At 36.3% G+C, this 18,701-nt stretch overlaps 1 protein-coding gene across 1 annotated transcript in view; it reads left to right on the top strand.

The window, feature by feature from the left end:
* LOC113076698 (polycystin-1-like) overlaps positions 1-18,701 on the top strand; it is a 71,403-nt gene that overhangs the window by 1,389 nt on the left and 51,313 nt on the right. Inside the window, exons 2-6 of the mRNA XM_026249379.1 lie at positions 13,625-13,696; positions 15,135-15,203; positions 15,800-15,871; positions 17,108-17,271; positions 17,439-17,719. Of these exons, the coding sequence (XP_026105164.1) occupies positions 13,625-13,696; positions 15,135-15,203; positions 15,800-15,871; positions 17,108-17,271; positions 17,439-17,719 (658 nt within the window). The remainder of the gene's footprint in view (positions 1-13,624; positions 13,697-15,134; positions 15,204-15,799; positions 15,872-17,107; positions 17,272-17,438; positions 17,720-18,701) is intronic.

The following is an 18,701-nucleotide window of genomic DNA, read 5'->3' on the forward strand; positions in this document are numbered from 1 at the left end:
TTGAAAACTTCTACATCCCTCTTGTCAACCATAGTTACAAATTAAAAATGGTCTTGACTTTATCTAGAAGCTATTTTGGGAAAAACAGCAGGGGGACGTTTTCCCCCATTCTACCCGAAATCTTTTGAAAGTCTGGTTAAAACACAAGTGCCAAGTATGTTGTTTGTAGGCTGTTTTTGGAAACACACACATGATTTATTTTGTATTCTACAAACGTTCAGATGCAGTGACTAAGTGTCAACTGGTGTTACCATCTAGTAAAAATGTGTCCATAGTATTATGATATTTTAGTCATGATGGAGGTTATGTTAACTCTACTTTTTCCAAAAGTCAATACCAAATCAATCCATTCTCTTCACCATAACTCATTGCCTGACTGAACTCTTATGGTGCTGTCTTCATCCCAGTCTGTAAGAACTGTCAAAAAGTGGTACTTTAGCTTTCTCTGAGTGGAGAAAACACATCTCAACCCAGGTAGCTGTGTAAGTTTAAGGCTGCGCTCGATTGAACCCATGCACACAGCTTGTGTAGCAGCAGATGCATGCAGAGTTTGTGCACTTGAGAACACGGTGTTCTTTACTCGGGGTTCTGTGGCGCTCGAGCTCCAGCATGTGTTATCCATTCACATAGACTGCAGATGCATGTGCACAAAAATCTGATACTCTCAAATCTTTCTTTCAGGGCATAAACCTCAAGACCGAAATTACTCATCATCAGACAACTGTTGCAAAATTGTCAATAACTCTGTCACATTTACAAACTCTTCATTAGGGGGCTTGTTGTTGTTCTCCAGGGAATATTTCTCAGGCTGTTTATTTCTGCAAGTCAATTTCTGTAGACACAAAGCTAAAAAGTTATAGTTTTTTCCACCATTATTAATTAGAGTAACAGTTTTTGAACACACACTGAAGGAACAGAAGAGCCAAATGTGATGATATTGAAATGGTGATATTGAAACAAGCATTCGTGCAACTGGAATTTGACTTGAAATCTTACTAAGATTTCTACAGTTTATAGTCCCGGCCTCCTCCTTTTACTTTAAGATTGCAATAAGTTGTGCTAATGCAGCCGTACATTTTATTTATGAGTGTTTATGAACACAGATGTCTTTATAGGCAATAGGAGTTTTCGCATTGTGTTTTTTTACACAGTTTTAAAACTTAAATGCATGCTTTTGTCTCCGTCTTTAAAAGGTATTTCATATTTAAGTGGTTCCTAAATGGAAGAATAGATGCAGAAAGTGTTTCTGAAGTGCATTAAGAGCTCGAGGAGTTGTAAATCATTGACCTCTCTTCTTTTCTCTCGCTGCGAGGCCGCGTCCGCCTGCTGATCTTTCTTATTTAAGCGTCTCTTCGACCGAGATAGATGGTAGCGTTTTCTTTGCTGTGAGAATGCAATGACATCTGGTTGACAGTAAATGAATGTAAAAGCTTGTCATCGTGACGCTGACACACGCTGGCGAGGTGCTATCTGTTTCTCAAGCTTTTCCTCTTCCATCCGCTCCTTCACGCAACAAAAACCCAGATCGACTCCCGTTCCCATTCCTATGAGGTTTCTTCACTCCTTCTCCATCTGTGTCATTCTGAAACGGATGAGTGTGAATTACAAACCCAACCTGACTTGCTTTCCAAACGTCCAATCTTTCATAAGAAGCGGTGTTATTGCGTATTGTAAGTGCCTGGTGCTGACGTGAGTAGTTCACAGTAAACTGGCAGACTGCTGCACTTTCTCTTCTGTTTCTGATTCACTGATGCGCTCGGGTTTAATAGGAACCATCATTATTGACTCAGGAGTGATGTAATTGTGCTTAGCTTCATCTGTGGAGAGAGCTGCAGTGATAACAACAACAACAGAGACGTGTTCAAGTCTTCCTCAGACGCAGTCATGTTTCTGGGGCCTGTCTCATAAAACAAGTTTACCAAACAAGCCAGGTTTATTTCAGTTAGTCTGACCTATTGTCCGTTGATTTGTGTTGTCTTAGATGTATTTGCACCAGAAATATTAAGGAATTGGTCATTTTCCTCCTTTTCCATCCAAGTTTGCTCATCTGTCTGAACCTGTGAATGGAGATATTACTGTGTGGAAAGGAAGACGGTCTGAATTCCTGCTGTCCTGTATGTTTTAATCACGCTGAGCGAGCAGTCGTGAGTGTGTGTGTGTGTGTGTGTGTGGAGGTTTATTTGGTTGCCATGACAGTCTCACATTATGACATCACCATACACAGAAGCACAGACTGACCAAGAGCAGGATTCACCATTCTTCTGTTTATTAGAGGAACAGAAGTGCTCAAAAACATTAACTAAACATTTTTAATCACATTTGTTTTAAATTACAAAAAAGTTTTCCAAGTACAATCAAATTGATTTCAGTTTTAGTAATTTAATGCTTGAGATAAATGCTTCAGCTTATTTTACCGCGGTTTCCAAACATCAAATATTTGTAATGAATTTTATTTCGGCTTTATTTCAATTACCACAAAAATGGTTTTTAATGGTTTTAGAATTTATTAGTGTAATAAAAAAAAAGAGCAATGACTGTAGACTCCAGTGGACTTTTGAAAATGATTCAAATCTTTATTATCTGAAAATATGTGTGGAAGAAGTTAAAAATCAACATTCAGCCTGAATTTTAACACTTAAGAGTTATGGAAATATGAGCAATAGTGATTATAACTAAAGGTTTTTTTTCTTATTTTAATATTACAATCAGGTGGCATATTTCTATTTTTTATTATTTTACTAACGTTTGTTGTATATCTCTTTAGCTTTAATTTATTTTAATTTAATTTTTATTTATTTTAGTGCTTCAACTTTGAAATTATATTTCAGTTAGTTTTCAAGGCAACCTTTTAAATGAAGTGTATTATTTCAAATGTATTACATTTTTATATATTTCTGTTTAGCTTTTATTTTTATTTAATACTCTAAGTAATTTTAGTGCTTCAACTTATTTTGATTTCCAAGGCAACATTTCACATTTTTGGTGTTTTTCAGTTCCCAAAAGCAATTTTAAATAACTTCAGATTAAGTTAATGATAACAACACTAAAAAGCAATGATTTTCTGACTTCACTAAACTTTTACAATTGTTTATATATATATATATTAGCAGCAATAAAAGAAGTGCTCAAGAAGTTTAAGATCAACTTTGACCCCTGAGTATGAGCAATAGACCTGATTCCTGACCTTAAAACCTTCACTCATATAAGATTTCAGTTGAAAACCCCTGATCTAGACCTGATCTAGAGTTGGTCTCCGGATCATCAGCTTGTGTTTTGATGGAAACGTCCAGGAATGTTTGCTCCAGACGCAGCTGGTTATGGAAGTCATTTGTTGCAGGGCTGTGCTTCATTTAGAGGAACACTGATTCATCACTGATTCAACTCACTAGTGCTAGTGCTAATGTGTGTGTGTGTGTGTGTGTGCTTATATTTGGCAGTGTTTTTGTTCATCTCAATGTGCTGTTTCTTCCCCTCCTCATCTGTTCATTCCCATGCAAGTAAAAATAACCACTACCATGCATTTCCCCGTTCTCTCACATCTCTTTCCGCCGGCACTGAGAGCCAGAGGCGGTAAAGCATCAAACCCTGAAGCAAACAAAAATGAAACTCTTTGCATGAGTTACTGCACAGCGGCCAAAGGCAGAATAATAACAGACTGCGAAGGCTTCGATAACCCTGAGAGCCTGTGTTTTCTGCACATGTATTTACGTCCTTGATAAATCTGTCCCTGATTCGCTTGTCTGTGTTTTTCCACTGATTCAGAAGCAGCTGTTGGTGTCTTTAACCCCATGAAACGAAAACTAGACCTTTGTGGCTCTTAGTTCATGTCTGTTAACCCCATTTCAGCTCTGACATGTTGACTTTGTTGTCTTTTAAGGAATTTTTTGTGGATACAAAGTACTAAAATGTTGACCATAAATAATATGGAGTGCTGCGATTATTTGTAAGATTTTTGTAAGAAAAGACACTTACATTATAACATTAATTGCTGTTGATAAAACTTTAGCAGAGATTGAATATAGATCAGACAGACCAGAAATTAAATGGAAACCAACCAGAAATTCTGATTGTTAATTTGTATACGTGAAAGTTTTACCTCTATTTTACCTGTTTTTTAATTTTATTTATTTATTTTTATTTCATTGCGTAGTGTTAAAGGACATAAAATAATAATAATAATAATAAAATTTTCTTTCATTTATTTTACAGTACTCTACAGTGTATAGTACAATAGATTATTTATTAATATTTTACATGTTCAGTTTTCATTTTAGTTAAAGTTTTAGTATTTTTTTATGTGCTTGTCATTTTTATATAATTTTTTCCTATTTTAATTTTATTTTGCCATTTTTGTAATTCATTTTATTACCATTTTAGTAAATTTTGTGCATATTTTATTTATAATTCAATTTATTTTATTTGCATATTTTGGTTAGTTGCCAAGCCAACATTTCTGCTTTTTTAGTTATTTAATGTTTTAACCTTTATTTCTATGACTAAAATCAAATTTTTTATAGTTTAGTTTTAGTTAACGCCAAAAACACTTTTGTACAGCAATGACTGTGGACTTAGTTGAACATCTTAGTGCATGTACATGATTTCCACAGCAGATATAAACATCCTTATATGAGCACTTGATGCATATAAACACTCGATCTTTGTATGAATCTGGCTTTCTCAATCTCCAGTGGATGACTTCCTCTCTGCTCCAGATCCTGAGCCTCTACTTCCTGTGTCTGTCTCTCTCTCTCTCTGTCTCTGTCTCTCTCTCTCTCTGGTGATGTTTTGCTCTCTGTTCTCCAGACAGCTGGGCTTCTCCTGCTGTGAGTATTTAAAGGGGTCGTATAAGAGCAGATAATAGTTATGTAATAGAACTGTCTAAATAAAGATGTGAGTAATGTTTGGTCACATCTCACATTTGTTCCTGAGGTTCATGACCGTTCTCCACCGGGTGTTTTTATATGTGGGTTACTGTCTCTTTAAGACTACTGTCTATGGTTGATCTCTGTTATGATTGGACGATCATATGTTAATGAGCTTATAGTTTTGATGTCATGATGATTTCTGCTGTTTAGTTTTAGTAAAAGGTCTGGATGGACGGTGTGAACATTGAAGTTTGTTGGCAGTGTATTTAACTTTATAATGTCAAGACATTAAATTTTATAAAATGGCAAATCTCCGTTAAACATGTCTTAGCCATATTTCCCCAGAAAATACAATAAAAATTTATATTTTGCTTTAAAAAAAAGTAGTAGCAAATCCAACTTTCAATGACTATATTTATGCAATGTTTATGTAATATTTTATAGAAAAAATTGTATAGCGAGAGAGATAATTGCATTCATATTTATATTTGTGTAATTTGTATGCTTACATTTTTGTATTAAAAATATACTTTTAAGAAAATAAAAGTTTTAAAAATAGTTTATTATAGTTAATAGTTAATAGTTTTTTAGTTAGATGAGAGTGTGAAATAAAATATGCTTGACTGTCATGAAAATGTCACAGTGCAAATTAAGAAACTGGATTCTGTTTTATTATGCGGAACATATTTTTCTAATTTCTTTCCATTGGAGTTTTCCCCAATATATGGAGTCACGTTTGGATATGAACAGACTGCTGAGGTGCCTTTGTGGAGGTTCAGCTTCATTGATTCAGAGTCATTTGGCTGTACAAACAGTGAGTCAGTGACTCATGCAATTGATTCTCTGGCTCAGTGACTCACTCCATCAGTCCACAAATGATTCAGTGAGTCATTGTGCAGCTGCTCTGTGGTCGGCTCCTGCGTGTGCGTGTGTGTGTGTGTGTGTGTGTGTGTGTGTGTGTGGGTGTGTGTTGTTTTGATAGGTGTGATATTATGTGTGGATCCATTGGCTCTAAGTACATGCACAAAACACTTGTGACTCTTAAAGACTAGTTCTGTACACTGTGTTAGTGATGACAGAATTTCATGTGTAATGAGATGATCAGTCATTGTTTGATGAGTCTGTTAAAGTGTAAAAGGTGATTTAAACATCTTTAGATCAGATGAAGTTTGATGTTGTTCGACTGTGACTCAGTATGTTTACGCGAGTGTGTCGTATATATTTGCTCGCCTGTAGGTTTGTGTGTGTGTGTGTGTGTGTGTGTGAGAGAGAGCCAGCTGGGATCCAGACAGCTCATGCAGGAGCAGAGTAAAAACGCACACCATGTCCTGAGAAGGACAAAACAAAGAGCTTTTTACTCAGAAGGACTGGCAGTTATTACAAACAAATGTCTTTATAATCTTCCATCAAAGTGTATAACTTAATACATCTCCTGAGAGACCCTCTTCTCGGTCAAGACAGAGCCACAGATGTCATTAATAGAGAATGAAATCTCAATGTGACCCATTTAAGGTGGTCTGATACAGCGGAGCGCTGATAAAGCGATCGGTCACACAACATTTAAGATTGTCAAAACTTATTTTTTTTTTGTACAGGAATTAAAAGCTGAGGCTTTGTTTCTAATCAGAAGTAACACAGCTTGTCCTGAATAAATATTTTTTTGATTCACGTATCTAAATTTTCACACATTACACTGATGAGAATGAGAGTTTGGAGGAAAATCTGTTCAATTGTCCTTAAAAAACACTATTTTTTAATCATTGATGGTGTCTCTCAATAGCATCTCATGCCATTTGCATCACATTAAGACATCAAATTATTAACAGTAAAAACATGTCTTGATTATTATAATTCTGTCTGTTTTTGAACACAAACATGTCGTTTATGAATGCATCCTCAGTAGGCAGCAATGCAGTTCGCTTTAGCTGTAGGAACGCAGCGTTTCTCTCCTCCTCCCCTCTTTTCCTGGCAATTGGAAAGTACCCTGTTAATCATCCTCCGGGGACGGACTTCCAGGAGGAGAGGGGCCGCTCTGCCACACATGAGCCCAGAATAAGGCACCCTGCCCGGGTCGGACAGATCCAGGAGCCCAGCTGAGGAATAAAGCCAGATGTGAGCGGCTCACAGTGGACGATTGTTCACCGAAAGCCCCGAGGTGCTACAGTACCACTCTGGTACTTATCAGGACCAAACACACACACACACACACACACACACACACTCAGACTTAATATTTACACAAACACACACACATTTTGGGCTCTAATTTATACACACATTGACTTAAATAAATGAGATCCATGATCACACACACACAAACAGAGCGCTGGCCTGAATCATTGACCCCCTCCTTCTGAAATTTTGAACATAAACAAAACGGAGCGCGCCATTAAATTCTTTCCTTTTTCTTCCTTTCTTCCCCTCCTCCTCCTACCCTTACGCTTTTTTCCATCTCGGCCACAACAGACAGACTGCTGTTTAGTGGGCTAGTGTGTAATCGTGGTTACAGCCAGTTGTGGCTTGGCTGTTTTGGCTCTGCTCTGCCTAATGCTCATGGCAGTGGTCAGTGTTGTCATCCTCACGGCTCCAGTCTCTTCATCTCACACCATGACTATCTTCACAGTCACATGCCAAACTACACTAGTTCTACTCTATTCAGTACAGTGCACAGTAAGCAAAATGTCATTTTGCATAGAATACCTGTTTAATAATCTACTATATTTGTAACGTGCAATAGAAAATGATGCACTAAACCTGACCTTCCACTAACAGTGTGACGCATGAATCAGAACTACAGTTTCCCATAGTTTAAAAATTATTATATGTATTTTTTTCTTTTTAAAGTTGGTTGGTTCTTTCGTTTGTTGCAAATAGACATTTTACACAAAACAGCACTGTGTTACTATGTCCCAGAATGCACTACACTCAACTTGACCTTCCATCCCCAATTTGACGATTTAATCAGAAACAGCTTGTTATTTGTTTAACAAATGTTAAAACTGCAATTCCTTGTAAACGACTGTTAAATTAGTTGTAGTGCTCATCCCTAATTACCAGATGTTCTAAAGTGTTTGTGCAAAATTAGATGACAAAAAAAAATGTCATTGTTCTGAGATGATAACTGGATTAACAATTCCAGAATATGCAATAATGCAATATTTAATAAATTTCATAACATGCTGACGTAAACAGTTCAGTTGGTTGTCATGTGGCTAAGACGTAGCATACTACAATTTGAAAGTTTACCATTACCATCTTTTTAATGCATTCTGAACGTAACTTACATTGAGAGAGTGACATGGTGCAACAAAACCAGAACGTTCTACAGTCAACAAACATTGTAAAGGGAAGATAGGGTTTACAAGAATAATTTAAAAGAAAACTGATGTCACTATAGCTGGGTTTCCTTCACCCTGATTTTATGTGCATTTTGAAGTATCGCATCAGAATCGAGTGATGGAGACACCGAATTTAGAATAAAATGCCTTAATTCACAAAAAAGTGTTTACGCTCGCTTGAGGTGGTTTTTGAGACGAGCGAAAAAGGGTTAATGCAAATACCGTCCCATCATGCATTGAGGAATTTATTTGCAAAATGCATTTCCGTTTCCCAAATAAATTCCTCAATGCATGATGGGATGGTAAATCCTAAATAACCAGCAGACCGATCTCATTTCATAGCATCTGAAATATTGTTATGGTCATTTTGAAATGCCAGTATTTCGGTATAATTGTCTCTGAGCACTGTTAAAAGCGTTCCCAAACAGCAGCGTCCACCTCCGAAAGCAATGACCGCGTTCATTGTGTTTCGTCTGCTCGTTCTGAGGTGCAAGTCATTTATTATTTAGGAAAATATTATATCCAGTAGCTTCTCCCACTTTTCTTAGTGGTGTATTGTGCCAGTTTATCAGGAAGTGATGATTTTGATCTCTTAAACTCTGGATGGAAATGGTGCTTGTTCGCAAATATTTTGCGCAATATTCCATTTTTGCGCATTAGTTAAGTTCGCAACTTTGGATGGAAACCTGGCTTTATATGACTTCCTCTGTCATAATCCTTTCATATTCCAGTCTTTTTGCAAGCTAGAGAGGCTGATATGAATCTCTTTAGCTGTGGAATGAAACACTCTCTGGGCTGTTTTGCCATCTTTCTTTCTATCCGTTTGACTCTCTCTCTCTCTCTCTCTCTCACTCCTACTCGAAGTGGCACCAGACAGCCCTTCGGCCCTTATAAGGTGAAATCAGCATGCCTGGTAGAGTTAAACAGAACCATATGTCGCTCGCAGACTCCCTCGCGCAGCTCCGCCAAGGGGCTCGGGCTCTGGCGCAGAGCTGCACACAGGAGCCTGACTTCTGCTAATATAAACTGAAGAGGTCACATTTATATGGTCATGTTCAGGCTGCACACTGGAGCTTTATGTTACAGAGAGAGAGGAAACAGTGTTCTGTGTTCATGCACATACAGTACTCATGCGCTGCAGTAACTTTATTTCGGCTCTAAAATGAATAGCTGATGTTATTGTGAATATGGATTTGTCATAATACCTCATGTCCATGCTCATGCCAGCTGTGAATCAGGATGTTTTCTGATCTCATGCATGAGGATCTTCTCAATGACATCATTAGGAACCTGGTTTTAGAAGCATGATGTCATAGTTGGATCTTCCAGTGGCTCATGGGATTGGTCACACAGAAACTATTTAACACAGGAAGGAATGTTTAATTTGAAGTTAAATGGTGAAAATACAGTAAAATCTTGTTTTGTCTTGTTTGTAAAATTTTGCTATTGGACATTTATTTTCAATAATACCTTTTTTCTTTTGATTTTAAGGTGAAATGTAACTTAAACATGCACTTTGATGCATAACACTCCCAGGGCATCCAAGATATAGATGAGTTTGTTTCTTCATTGAAACGGATTTGGAGAAACTTTGCATTATATTGCTAGCTCACCTCCTCTGGAAGTGAAATTTCAGCAAATGTACATTTGTGGGTGATCCGTTTCTTTAAAATATTTATGGACCATAGTCTTTATGTAGTTTATGGTACACATCCTAAAAACATACCATGGTACTTTTTGGTTGCTTTTGGTTGGTGGTGACTTGTGAGGCTTTCCTCCAGCTGTAGTTGTGAAGTAAGTGTGCATTCAGACAGTTCCCGTCTCTCTGTCCAGAGCTCACAGCAGAAAAACAGCAGAACCACAATCCGCTCTTGTCTGTTGAAGTGAATCTGGACGCTAAATCAAGCCTTTTCAACTGCTGCATGGAAAATCTGAGCCACACGTGAGAGCTAGTTCATATTCCAGCGGCCGTTTTTCCAGCAATCAGGCGCACAAACACTGAAGCCCAAGTGGAAATCATCAGCTTCAGATCTTCCTTCTGCAATCAATAAACTAAACTAAATACATGAAGGAATGACATACAAATAAAGAGAGAAATCTCCAAAGCAAAGGTTTTAAGATAAATCCTGGGCGTTCCAGTTTCCATATGAGTTTAATACGTGAACTACTTGTACCTCATGTTAAAGTTTCTTTGACTAGAAGTGCATGAATATTAAATGAGGCAAGCGTTGTTTAGTTTATGATTGGTTGTTTGTTGCTTTTTTGTGAAACCCTGCAATTTGGGTTAAAAGAAGTGTTAGAAATTCAAATATAAAACTTCACTTAACGCAATTAAAATGGTGTTAAAGGTACAGGTTGTAGGACCTGCCACTAGAGGGCGCACTACCAAAACAATAACAATCGCGTGGTTTGATGACGCTAAGAAGGAGCGTGGAATGATGGGATTTGTTGTCTTCTACCCAACCGCTGACGGCCATCAATCAGACAGAAAGATAAATCATGGATTTAACGCGAGTTCAACGATTTGCGCGAGTAGATCACATACAAAGTCAATGCAAAGACGCGATCAGACTATGGATTAGACGCGTCCTCGCGCGGGTCTAGAGATGCGATGCCCAGCGTTTGGCGTAAATTCCCCATAATACTAATCTTGTTGATTGTTATAATAGCATACGTTTTCTGTAAAGATACGAATCAAAACAACTCACCTGTCGAGTAAAACACAAGCGAGATCGGCATCTCTTTCTAATTTAAGTTTGTCGTGAACCTACTTCTGCATTTGTCCATGATGCTGTTGTCATGTGGTTTCTACGTCAGTAAAGGCGGTAACAAAGATTACCTAACGTCATTGACAGGTGACTGCACTGCCCCGTGTCACTGTTTAGAATGGGAATTTTCTCATGATTTACAAGTAGTTGAAAACATTAGAGATATTGTTAGTAGCTGGACACAATATATAACACTAGCCTAGTGATGTTTGGATATTTTACTGCAAATATCTTACACATTGTACCTTTAACATGATGTTAAAATATGTTCATTTATCAGTAAGAATAGTGTGAAATCCCTTGAAACCAAGCTGTAGAAACAGCTTGTACAAAAATTATTTTGCATGCAATAAAAAGCACTTAGTTTAAATCATTAATTATATACACAATCTATTTTTAAGTATTTATTATAGAAATCTATACAATTAATGATTTTATATTTTATTAGATTTTTATGTGTATTTGACAGATACTTGTATCCTTATTTATGTATTTATTTATTTTTTTTTTTTTTGTAATCCAATGCTGGACCCATGTTTATTCAACCTTTTAAGCTAAAGGTATTCCGTTATCCTTATTATTTATTTGTTTTATAGTATTTATGTCAAAAACAGAACCATGGCATGCTTATAAAATCAAATTTGCAAATGTAAATGTATCCCTTTATTTAATGAAATTATTTTTACATAGTGTTATTAATATATTTATTGTAAATATTTTTTGTATGCAATTGACAGCCACTTTATCTAAAACAAATTGAATTCAAGGTTTTTATTTTATTTTATTTCATCTTAGGCATCAAACCTACGACCTTGGTGTTCTAGTGTCCGGTGTACATAAAATAACTTATTATTATTTTATTTACTTATAGAAGTTGTTGCGGTCAGAAACAGGACTACGGCATCAACAACTTACACAATCAACTTCTCATCCTGACCAGGGTAAACTCAGACAAACCAGAATAAGTTTAATGCAGAAGTTTTTCTCTGATGTCTGACATCTCACAACTGTGAGCTGAAGATACTATTTTCCATTCTAGTTGCTTGAATAAACTTTCGGAGACCCTTACACAACACGATATAAATCTGATTGTGCTCAAAATACACTCGGTCCCTCAGTGACTGACACACATGCGCTCTACTTTCATTCACTGTGCACTGATAACATTCAGATTTATTGCCCCACACACACACACACACACACACACACAGGCCGTGTTATGTAAGGTGATGATGTGTAAGAACGCCTCCTATTAGTGAGGAATTGACACAGTAATGACTTTAGCAGAGGCTTTTCATCAGCATGGAGCGTCAGTCGAGTAAAACTCCTCCTCCTCTCTTACACAGTCTGTCTGGAATGGACAGATGTTTTCTTCTGGGAACAGAGTTCACACACACACACACACACACATGTGCTGACACCCGTCTGTTCTGTAGATTGCATTATTGGTTTAATTGATTGGTGTGTTAATGGGAAAGACTGATTCTGATTGGTCCATTATCTTGATTTTGTTTGCACTTTGCATCATGAGAGATGAACTTGGGTCTACGAAAAAAATGTGGGTTTAATAATTATTTCTTTATATAATGCATATTTTATAACGTATGCACTGTTCAAAAGTTTGGTAAATAATGTTTCTGAAAGAAATGAATACTTTTATTCAGAAGGATGCATTAAATTGATCAAAAGTGAAAGTAAAGACATTCATATAGTTACAAAAGATTTCTGCTTCAAATCAGTGCTGTTCTTTTCAATGTGTTACTCATCAAAGAATCCTGAAAAAAGTCAGTTTCCACAAAAATATGAAGCAGCACAACTGTTTTCATCAATGTGAATTATTAAAAAGATTCAGAGCACATGATTTCTGAAAGATCGTGTGACACTGAAGACTTCAGCTTTGATCACAGAAATAAATTGCATTTTAATATATATATGTATATATATATTCAAATATAAAACTGTTATATTTTGTTATTGTAATATTACTTCTGAATATTTCTAATTTTACTGTGTTTTGATTGAGTAAATACAGCTTTGATGAGTATAAAAGACAAAACCGGAGTTGCAATATACAGTATAAATCTTTTTAGATTAAACAGGTTTCTGATATTTTCTTTGTGGTTCTTCAGATTAGAATATTGCTTTATTCTTCCTTAAATAAGCAGAAAATAGTAGAAATAATATTGCAAATGAAAAAAAGACAGTATGTAATGTCCATTTTCGGTGGTTTACCCAAAAATGCAATTGCAATCATTTATAAATGTTTGCTATGTCTTTCTTTCTTTCTACACCAGTGTACAGTAATTTACATTGTCATCGTGTGCAATGAAAGTACTCAAATTTGGGATTTGAGAGATACGGCAGAGGGGAAGATTTCAAATTTCAGTCACATGAAGCCATTGAATGATCTTTGTGATGTTGTACACAAGCCACAGACTACTTGTATAAAACTTTCTGTGGCGCTTCAGTCTCCATTCACTTTTACTGTATGAAAAAGAGCAGCATGAACATTCTGCTAAACATCTCCTTTTGTGTTTCACAGAAGAAAGTCAGTCACACGGGTTAGAAACGGCTGACTTCTTCTCATCTTCCTCTGAGTCTGAGTGTGTGTGTGTGTGCATCTCTAAGCGTCTCTTTCTGGCTTCTGTTGCAGAGATCTGTCCAGAAACCACATTCTCTCGGTGGATTCCAGCCTCTTTGATCACCTCACCGCCCTCAAGGAGCTGTAAGTGCCACGTCTCTCGTGTGTGTGTGTGTGCCTGTGTGCGTGTGTGTGTGAGCGTGTGTGTGCTGGAGATGTTCGTCTGTAATAGGTGGTCTGGTGCAAACGTGAGTGTGTTTCTTCGTGCTAAAGCAAAAAGTCTTCTCGTTTCATAATCTGAAACTTCCTGTTCACGTGTTCCCTGTCAGATATCAGGTATAGATTAATTAAATTTTCCACAATAAAAATAAAGCTTCCTTTAAGAACCTAGAAATTATTCTCAGCCCATTTTCTCTCCAGATTATCATTACTGGAATGTAGTTGAATACTAGCATAATTAGAGTTATGATTAGCAATGTAAATAATGTATCATGACATCTTTTAATGCAGTAGACTATTTTATTTTAATCTGGCATCAGGTGTTGTCCCGCAGCGCTGTGATGGGTGCCGTGATCGTGCAGGTCTCTAATAGGAAGATGCCAGTTATAATCTTATGATCGAGGATTTCAATTACAAACTATAAAATATTTTCTATAAAAACGTTAATGTCCTGACAGTGACAAATGGTTTGTTTTATATTTAACTTAATTACATCAATGTTATAGTTGAGATATAGGCTACAATAAATATTTTAACTGCTACTGTGTAAAATGAACACTGCTGTAAAAAGCACCTTATTTGTGTAAAGTGTTTGCAAACACTTTTTATTACACTTTAGTTCATATAGCAGTAGGCCTACTTTTAAAAGAAAAAGTGCACAACACACTACATTTGAATGCATTATTATTTTTGTGCATAATAATGTGATTTATTGCGATTAATCGCAGACAATAATGCGATTAATCACGATTTTTACAAATGTAATCGTTGCCCAGCACTAATGAAATATTAAATAATATATAATGACATCTTTTATTACAATTATTATTTGATTATAATTAGTTTAATGAACATTTCAACATTTCAATTAATGAGAAACTGAATAAATAACTTTTATTTTAGTGGCTTTAAAGATTGGATTTTTATTATTGTTTTTATTATTAATGTATTATTATTAATAAAGTGTTTTATTATGAACAGCTGAATAAATTAAACCATATCAAATAATATATTGTGACATCTTTCATTGCAGAAGACATTTTTGTTCTCACGACTGGAAAATATTTATTATAGTAGTATAAATGATTTATTAAAAATTAAAATGCTAAGAAATGTTAAATTATTATTATCATTATTTTTGTTGTATTTGTTGTTATTATTATGTTCTTTATGAGTATTTAATTTATAAACATAACATTATGATTATGTTTTTGTCTGTAAAATATACATGCATGTGTTTTTATTTATATATACATAATAAATATGCACAGTACATATATATTGTGTAAACACATTTATTATTATTTTATATGGGGAACTGAAGCTAACTCAAGCAGTTTCAGTTGTTTGCTCTTCTCCTCAGGTATCTTCAGAGCAATCGTCTGGTCACTCTTCCTCACGGGATCTTGGACTGTGGGCCGCTAGCTGTGCTGTAAGTGTGTGTGTGTGTGTGTGTGTGTGGGCGACAGTATGGTCTAGTTCCCAGACCGTTTTGGAGCTCATATGGTGAGAAAGTGTAGGCGGATCTTTCTGGAGTCTCTCCCGAACCACAGAGTCAAACGCTGGAGAAACTGAACGGACACACTCCACTCTTTCAGCTCAAACAAAAGCAGAAGAAACAGAAAGTGAAGTCATGTATCCAGACGTTCATCTTTGATAAAAGAAATCACACTTGCACCTCGACTACAGTGTTTCTAACACACACACACACACACACACACACACACACACACACACATTGTTCGTTCAATCACAAGCCCGTTAGAACCAATTAAAAGTCATTGCTTCAGGCTTTGACTGCACCATTTCCTGCTCCCTTTCAGCACACACACACACACACACACACACACACACACACAAACACACACAAACACACAAATGTCTGGTACACTAAAATCTCTCCAGAACTTTTCCATATGCTGCTCCAACGGCTGAACAAGGGAACAATTATACTGAGAGGAAAAGAAAGAAGGGAAAACTACTGAGGCTGAGAAATGATATATATATAAATTCACTTTTGTCTTGCAGAGATTTGAGCAACAACCAGATCACCACCATCGAGGAACGAACATGTGATCATTTATTTAATTTAACTACGATGTGAGTATGAACACGCATGTGTTTCCAATGTTGTGCTGTCAAAACATGACAGAAAACCAATCTAGATCTTCACACAGATTTCATTCAACACACAAATAAACCACCTCTAAGACACATTCATTTATGTTTATGTCTGTTAATGCTTGTAAAGTGGTCATATACTGTAAATGGGGGAATCTCACAAACAAATAACTTGGTCACATTAATCACAATTGTATTTTACGCAATCATGGTGAAGCTTCTTTTTAAGACTATTAGGATTTATTGACATTATTTTCAGCATTATTTTTGTCTCCAGAAACTCATTACTATAAAAGTATTCAAAATATGTGTGGACACAATGCTTTTTGAATTAATTTTGCATGAAATAAATTTAGTACAAATACTACCATCATGTTTACTTACATTTGTGTATGTATATATATTGTATATATTGTATATATATGTTATTTATTTTATTGTATTTTTTTGAGGACCTGGATAAATGGCATAATATTAAATAATATATCATTGCATCCTTTATTACAGCAACCATTTTTATTTCATTTAAATATTTAATTTTAATTAAATAATACTTAATAATATATCATCTTTAATTGCAGTAGAGATTACTCCAATAAAATATGTCATAATATATTATTTATATTGCAAAGTACAATTACAGGTACTGTATACTTGGTGGTAGTTTTTGATTCCTGAATTTAATTTTAAAGTGTCTCCAGATGATTTGTTTTACAGTTATGAGAATCTGAAGAGGAAATGTGCTTGTCACGAAAATAATATCAGGAAATCCCAATGGCCCTAAACAGTATATTTATTGCATTTTATCGCAGTAACGTTTTGCCAAATTATAATGATTATATTTAAAAGAAACATTACGATTCTTTGCCCTTAGTGATTTAATGTTCACGTATCAGATGATTAAATGTTCTTATCTGAATTCTGTTGCCGTTTTTTAATTCTCTAAAGCTTTATTTCCTAGTACCGCGTTCCCTCCGTGACTTTTCAAGTAGCGCTTTCATACGCAGATTAAAATTCCCCGCTGAACGTCTTTCAGTTGCACTATAATTATAGATTAGAGTGTGTGTTGTGTTTCATCTGTGTACACCTCAGACAAAACAAGGCTCATGTTACACCCCGGGTCTCTTTAAATGACTCTCCTTATCACACGTCGCTGTTCGAGTCAGGGCCATGCAGTGTTTTCAGCCTGTGTGTGTTTGTGTGATGTTCCCTCAGAGATCTGAGCTTTAACCCGTTCGTCTGCGACTGTAAGCTGGTGCGTTTGGTGAGCTGGCTGCAGGACCAGGGCGTTCGAGTCAAGCGACCCGACTCTGTGCTCTGTGACCGTCCGGCCGAGCTGAAGAACCAGCCGCTGCTCAACGTCAGTGTGCACACCTGCGGTGAGTGACAGGACACAGCTCTGGGAAGTGGCCAGTTACTTCTGTAGTATGGTGTATTGTGCCCAAAGTGAGCCCCATGACCTTCTGCATTTATTTAAGTGTATTTTTATAACCGTTTGAAGAGCTTTGACATGTCTGTTGCTGTCTCTCTCTCTCTCATCTCTCAGGCCTGACGTACGCTGGATGTCTGCAGGACGAGGAGCATGTGGCAGGTGTGGAGCTGGTCATCTTCTCCTCCTCCACTCCCGGGCCGTTCTCACGTGAGGAGTGCAACTCAAAGTGCTTCCACGAGAGCCAGCGCTACGGCGGTCTGGGACAGCAGAGAGAGTGTCTGTGCAGCACCAACTCTGAGCCCAATTACATCAGCGAGTCCCAGTGTTCGGCCGCCTGCTCCGACCCGCTGGTCATGAAGGAGTGCCGCTGGACTGTGGCCAGGGACGTCTTTCAGGTGCAGATTGTTACATTGCCGTATAGTCATACAGGTTTAGATGAGCTCACATATGGGATGAATTCAAATTCAAATGCTTTTTATAGTTTTCCTGATTAGAGTTAATGCATTATAGTCTAGTAGCCAACTAGGTGAACCCGGAAATGTTGAGTACACCAAAGTTTTATTGCAGAAATGTGAAGTATGGGTCCCCAGCATGCAGAAACTACCGGATGCTAATTTACATATGTTGAGCAATTTGCATAATTAGCATTATTAGCTTAATCGTCCATTTTGACCACATATTTTGCACTGAATGGCCAATTTCTACAATATGTGAGTGGTTTAAGAGGTTTTAGAGGCTGCTTGATTTCATTTCTGGCTTTTTCAGATTTCAAAATGGTAATTCTATAACAAATTTGGATATTAGACACATTTTTTATTAATTTCGGACAAAATGTTAGGCCATTTTTATGGTAAACAAAATAATCTAACATTTCAGAATCATGAGTGCTCTTGTGAATTTATTATATTATTATAAATCATGGTACGCTAAAAATACCTGGATTGTGTACTGTTCCTGGTGGAGTTTTTAAAAGTATATAACCATGCACATTTTTTTGGGTGTAATATTACCCATGATGCATTGTGCTGTGAGGTGAAATAGCATACTGCATACTAAAAAGTAGTTTCAAAGTGAATTCAGAATGTGAGAACTGGTTCTAATTCAGAATTTACTTAATTTTAAAAAATTCTGGAAACCTAAATAATAATACAAAGAAAACATATTTGTGTTCTGATTTTGTCAAAGGTTGCACAAAACAACAAATAGCACGACTTCTCTAGTCAGCTACTGATTCTTTTGACTGATTCATTAAGAAGAACTGACTCAAAGAATCAGTCAAACATTTTATTTATAATTAAATAATTACTTTTATTCAGCAAGGACATGTAAAATGAATCAAAACTAGTAGTAAAAACATTTATAATAGTACTAAAGTCT

Source organism: Carassius auratus, unplaced genomic scaffold (assembly GCF_003368295.1).
Source record: "Carassius auratus strain Wakin unplaced genomic scaffold, ASM336829v1 scaf_tig00021008, whole genome shotgun sequence".
Taxonomy (NCBI): Eukaryota; Metazoa; Chordata; class Actinopteri; order Cypriniformes; family Cyprinidae; genus Carassius; species Carassius auratus.